This window comes from Oncorhynchus kisutch, linkage group LG3 (assembly GCF_002021735.2).
Source record: "Oncorhynchus kisutch isolate 150728-3 linkage group LG3, Okis_V2, whole genome shotgun sequence".
NCBI classification, from domain to species: Eukaryota; Metazoa; Chordata; class Actinopteri; order Salmoniformes; family Salmonidae; genus Oncorhynchus; species Oncorhynchus kisutch.
Genome location: NC_034176.2, coordinates 20630769 through 20637109, shown reverse-complemented (window position 1 = coordinate 20637109; position 6341 = coordinate 20630769). Strand labels below are relative to the sequence as shown.

General features: G+C 39.9%; 1 protein-coding gene across 2 annotated transcripts; it reads left to right on the top strand.

Moving 5' to 3' along the window:
• Window positions 1-306: 306 nt before the first annotated feature.
• LOC109877226 (cyclin-G2) lies at window positions 307-6340 on the top strand. Of its 2 annotated transcripts, none has more exons than XM_020469535.2 (8): window positions 307-526; window positions 1235-1364; window positions 1463-1600; window positions 3908-4158; window positions 4298-4376; window positions 4459-4557; window positions 4823-5025; window positions 5268-6340. In XM_020469535.2, exons 2-8 carry the CDS (start codon window positions 1236-1238, stop codon window positions 5380-5382), a joined length of 1014 nt encoding a protein of 337 aa, XP_020325124.1. In that variant the 5' UTR covers window positions 307-526; window position 1235; the 3' UTR covers window positions 5383-6340. The 2 variants fall into 2 exon arrangements, with proteins under 2 accessions (XP_020325124.1, XP_020325130.1); XM_020469541.2 differs by lacking the exon at window positions 307-526 and adding an exon at window positions 583-601.
• Window position 6341: the final 1 nt, after the last annotated feature.

Below are 6341 nucleotides of genomic sequence, written 5' to 3'. Positions count from 1 at the left end.
GTTTTGAACGTTCTGAAGTCGGAGATTCCCAAGAACCTAGTTGCTCTGAACACGTCATGGTAATTCGGAAATCTTCAACGTCCAACTTCAGTGCGTTCAAAATATCTGGGTACTCGGAAAAAACTAGCTCCGACTGGGAACAATCGATTTGAACGGACTTTCAACCCGGACCTCTTTCTCGACCTGAAGATTCCTGACGTCCATTACGTATTTTCCCGAGTACCCAGTTGTTTTGAATGCAGCATATGACGCAAATCCTATCCATCTTTAGCCTACAACGTGTCGTCATCCACTGGTGCAAGATGGATGTTGTAGTCTCGCAGTTTGTTGAGACAACGACCGTTTGATCCTTCCGCATTTCAGATGGAAATTATCAACACCAACATCAGATGACAATTTAGGAACTATCTTGTTAATTTACGTTGTAGCTAACTAATCGATTACACTTTGTTGTAAACGAAATGGAAATTTGAATACTGAGTTACTATATTTTCATAAAATCGTCTTGTTTCAAGCGTTTGGCAAAGTAAGACATGTCTCTGTCTTGTTAACTAACGTTAATTAGCTGGTACTAGCTTGTTGACCCAGTGTTTTGCAGATGGTAACTACTGTAGCTATATAACGTTACTCTTTGCATGTCATTTGAGATACATGGGATAGTTTATATGATTAATGTGAATAATTGCGTCAGAAATCATTTTCCACATACGGCTACAAATATGAGCTTGATAGCTAACTAACCTACGTGACCCATATCGATTTCTCACGTAGATAACTTAAAACACCTCCCTTCAAGTAAAGCATTAGAATAGACTGGTTACTTTTCAACAAGGTTCCGTCCATCCATTCTACTGTCGAATATTTTCCTGGACACTTTATATAAGAAGTAATGTACATGATTGAAAATGCTAGCCTTTTTGTGTTTAAGATGACTGTATTGGGCATATATTGTTATGTCATAGCTAGCTATCTAGCGGGGTGATGTGCATATTATTGGTGGCTGACCGTTGATATATATATATATATTTTTTTTACCTTTATTTAACCAGGTAGGCAAGTTGAGAACAAGTTCTCATTTACAATTGCGACCTGATGGCATTTTTTATTTACAATTGCGACCTGATACTTGACACCCTGTGGGTGGGGTAAAGACAGTCTACATTTAATGGCTCTTTCTCGGAGGGAAACATTTTAGTTATTTCTTTCGGATCTAGCTAATCACGTGTTTTTTCAGGATGCGGGATCTTCAATACCTTGACAATAAAACATGTTGGCTTGTCAAAGAGCTGAAGTCAAACATTTCTCAAGAATCATACTTTTTACCTAGGGAAACTGGCCTGAATATAATGGAGTCTGCAGCAGAGGTAGGTATTGCTGACCCAGTTACATATACTCACTGTACTTACCTTTCAGTTTCTTGATGTGCTATTTTGAAGTTTTGTTATTTACCATTCATTTTCAGAATCACAATGGAGTCTCTGCAAAATGCAGAAATGCCAAAGTTGAAGACTTGTGGAGCCTGACCAGTTTCTTTGGTTTCAGCACCCAGACATTTGTTCTGGCTGTCAATCTACTGGATAGGTTCTTAGCCATTATGAAGGTGTGTATTTTAACCTATTACAGGCTAAGCCCTGTCTATGCTTGGGGGGGCTACTAAGCTACTAAGCTATATGGAATTGTTTTAAGAAGGTCATACCAAGGACCATTTTTAGCTATTTGATTTAGAATTGTAAGACCCCTTGAAGTATTATTTGTTATTACCTTACTGCTATCCACCCATACAAATGCATTGAATAACAGATTCAACATGGAACAACAGATAGTCCCCCCCCAAAAAGTCAAAAGGAGATATAAGAAAGATCATGATTTTTAATCAAATTTATACATGTATTTAACCCCTTATTTTTGGCTCTAAACAGTCTCCATATATACTTCCATTCATTTTTTTCAACTAGTACCGGGGGACCTTCAGACGAGTCTTGTGAGGCCTTTGGGTGTCATATAGCAAAACATGTATGAGAGTCTCACCTTTCCACAGAGGGGTCATATTAGTGTGTAGCCCAAACTGTTTGGACGCTACAGACAGAAGTTGGCAGATCGGCTGTACTGACTTCAGATGAGTCCCAAGACGGTGGTGGGAGTCGCCAAACCGCTTGGACGCTACAGACGATTTTGTGAGATGACGGATTTTCGGGATGTCTCATGGTCTAACAAACACTGCTCTAGCTCTGCCACTTTTCACTGCAGAGGCAGAAGTGCGACATCGGTGGATTGAGACGCATCCAATGCAAAAAAACATATCTATATCTCTATCTTAAACTAACTGAGATATGGTAATTCTGGATATTCTACGGAATTAGCGTTTTGTATGCATTTTGTTTATTGTTTAATACCGGTGTTTGTTGTTTAACTTATGTCAATTTGCGTGCACTTTACTTTGTTTAATTTTACTGAACAAAAATATAAACGCAATATGCAACAATTTCAAAGATTTTACTGAGTTACGGAAAGCAGTCAATTAAAATAAATAAATTAGGCAACTATTTTCTATGGATTTCACATGACTGGAATACAGATATGTTGGTCACAGATACCTTAAAAAAATATATTTAAAAAAAAGTAGGGGTGTGGATCAGAAAACCAGTCAGTATCTGGTGTGACCACCATTTGCCTCATGCAGCTCGACACATCTCCTTCGCATAGAGTTGATCAGTCTGTTAATTGTGGCCTGTGGAATGTTGTCCCATTCCTCTTCAATGGCTGTGTGAAGTTGCTGGATATTGGCGGGAACTGGAACATACTGTTGTACACGTCAATCCAGAGCATCCCAAACATGCTCAATGTGTGACATCTCTGGTGAGTATGCAGGCCATGGAAGAACTGGGCCATTTTCAGATTCCAGGAATTGTGTACAGATCCTTGCGACATGGGGACATGCATTATCATGCTGAAACAGGAGGTGATGGCGGCGAATGAATGGCACAACAATGGGCTCAAGATCTCGTCGTGGTATCTCTGTGAATTCAAATTGCCATCCATAAAATGCAATTGTGTTCGTTGTCCGTAGCTTATGTCTACCCATACCATACCCCGCCGCCACCATGGGGCACTCTGTTCACAACGCTGACATCAGCAAACCTGGTCGCTCACACAACGCCATACATGTGGTCTGCAGTTGTGAGGCTATTTGGACGTACTGCCAAATTCTCCAAAACGACGTTGGAGACGGCTTATGGTAGAAAAATAACATTCAATTATCTGGCAACAGCTCTGGTGGACATTCCTGCAATCAGCATGCTCAGTCTGGGGGGGTCCCAGGTGGCGCAGTGGTCTAAGGCACTGCATCTCAGTGCTAGAGGCATCACTACAGATCCTGGTTTGTTCCTGGGCTTTATCACAACCGGCCATGATCGAGAGTCCCATAGGGCAGCACACAATTGGCCCAGCGTCATCTTGGTTAGGGGAGGGTTTGGCCGGGGAAGGCCGTTCATTGTAAAATAATAATTTGTTCTTAACTGACTTGCCTAGTTAAATAAAGGTTAAATAATTGCACGCTCCCTTTGTGTTGAGTAACAAAACTAAACATTTTAGAGTGGCCTTTCATTGTCCCCACACAAGGTACACCTGTGTAATTATCATGGTGTTTGATCAGCTTCTTGATATGCCATAACTGTCAGATGGATGGATTATCTTGGCAAAAGATAAATGCTGACTAACAGGGATGCAAACAAATTTGTGCTCCAAATCTGAGTGAAATAAGCTTTTTGTGAGTATGGAAAACTATTTCAGCTCCTGAAACATGGGACTTTATATGTTGCGTTTATATTTTTGTTCAGTATATTATAGAATTTAGCAGAAATAGACCATTTATGCTGACTTATGTATCACTATAATGGTATGTTCACAGGTCCAACCTAAGCATCTGCCTTGCATTGGAGTCTCCTGCCTCCATATTGCTGCCAAAATGGTTGAGGATGAGTGTAACATCTCACCCACCCATGAACTCATCCGCATCAGCCAAAGCAAGTTCACTGTTTCGGACCTCAGCCGAATGGAGAAGATAATCTCTGGAAAACTCAACTTGGAGCTCAAAGCCGTCACAGCCTTAACCTTTTTACACTTATACCATGCTGTCATCGTATCACTTACATCAGAAAGGTGAGTGCTTTGTTTCTTAATTTATAACTTTTTGCATTATGTCATCAGTGAGTATTTTTCCAATTGCTAGAAGCTGTAAAGTTGATCTTCTGATGATCAATTGATATGAGGCTCACATGAGGGTTGCCTTTATTTTAAGGGAGGAGATCCCAAGCATTGGGAGACTGGAAGCCCAGCTAAAGGCCTGCTTATGTCAGCTTGTTTTCTCTAAAGCAAAAGTAAGAATTATTCTCAGGCCAACACAATTGTTAAATTATAATTGCTTTGAGTTGCAGGACCGATATGTTTTTTTTTTTTCAGCCATCGGTGCTGGCACTGTCTGTCGTTTGTCAGGAGTTTGAAGCCCTCCAGTCTCTTGCCATGTTGGAAATTGTCCAAGATGTCCAAAGGCACCTAAAGGTATTATACAGTTTAATTACAGACCTCAGTATGTATGACATGATGGTGTCATGACCAATGACAGGTATTATATTTTTATAATACGAAGACCCACTGAGACTGACATTATACAGTAGCTTGACCCTGCCACTAAACAAGTGAAATCAAATGAAAACATGCTACATGAAAACTAGCACCTTCTGACTTGACTGAGACAACATTTTCCAAGACTATTCTATTTATGTCTTCTGTCAGCGTCCTCAGATGTTTCTTATTTCTTTCACAGATTGTTGACAGTGAGTTACTCTACTGGAGGGGACTCGTGGCCAAATGCATGACTGAGTACCGCTCAAGTGAATGTAACAAACCAGACAACAAAAAACTGGTGTGGATCGTGTCCAGACGAACTGCCCAAAATTTGCACGCTAATAACTTCAGTGTCCCTGAACTGCCGACCATTCCAGAGGGGAGCTGGGGTGAAAGTGAGAGGTAAACAAACAGCCCCTTTAATGCACTTTACTGTATAGTAATATTTCATATCACTAGAGCTACTGTGTGTGTATATAAAGGCTCGTTATTGACCTGTAACAATGCACCACATTACTTCTACATTGTACAGCAATGCTGTGATGTTTCAGGGAAGAAGATCAGATTAGATCAGAGAGTAGATCAGTGGAACAGTGGCTTGAAGACAGTAATGATGACATGTGTTCTCCCCTGTGTATATTTAGTGAGGATTCCTGTGAGGACATGAGCTGTGAAGAGGACAGCCCGTGCAGCTCTCCTGGCAGCGACGAAAAGGGAGCCTTCTTCCCCGTAGAGTTTCGCAACCAGGGCAGAAAATGATACTCCCTCTTTTTGATGAGCTCAAACTTGTGATTGAGATTATGTGTAACCGGGGTGCTAAATGTAACTTTCCCTAAATGTAATGTTTCCCCTTCCTTGTAGTCATGATTCAGGACAAAATGGTTTCTTTCACTTGGCATACTGTATGTGTGACAGACTGGTATCAAACTCGGGTTGCCTGCGAGCCTGGTTAGCCCTCTCCACTAAAGCCTTGGTGTGGACATAAGTCTTCCTGTCTAAAGCTAGGTTACTGATCATGGGAGTGTAGTCCAACAACCACCTCTGCTACATACATATGTATTCTGGAAATACTGAACAACAGGCCCTATCAAGTGCCTGTGTTAGTCCATGTGCTGTTTTTAAACTTTTGTTATTATTTTAGATCTGAGTGAGATTTAAATTGCAATATTTTGGCAGCTGACTGGCAATAAGATCTTTGAAAGCCTTTTTAAAGATGTTGCTGGTGTCAATCTATGTCTAAATTTGACACATTCCAGGTGACATTAAGCACAATGGTGTAATGATTTTCTTCCTAGGATGTCAAACCTGTGCACTGACTGTTTAAATCAATGGGAAATACCCAACATATTGGTACATTTGTGCAAAACTTTACCTGTTTTATAGAATAATATTCATGTAAAAGTTTCCTATACACCATGTTATTGTAATGTGTTTAGTTTCCTATACACCATGTTATTGTAATGTGTTTGTAAGATTATATGCAGGATGATACTGTATTCTATGAATGGTGACTTGTATGTAAATGTGATTGTGTTAGAGAATGATGGTGATTGTTGTCTATTGAGATTCAGTACATGTGCAAAATATTTATATTTAAACAAATAACAATGTACATAAAATGATGCTTTGTGAATAGGCCATCTTATGTTACTGTATATCAACATATTGTTAGAAATGAACCAAGAACCCTAAAAATAAAAGAGTATTTTTAAACCTGT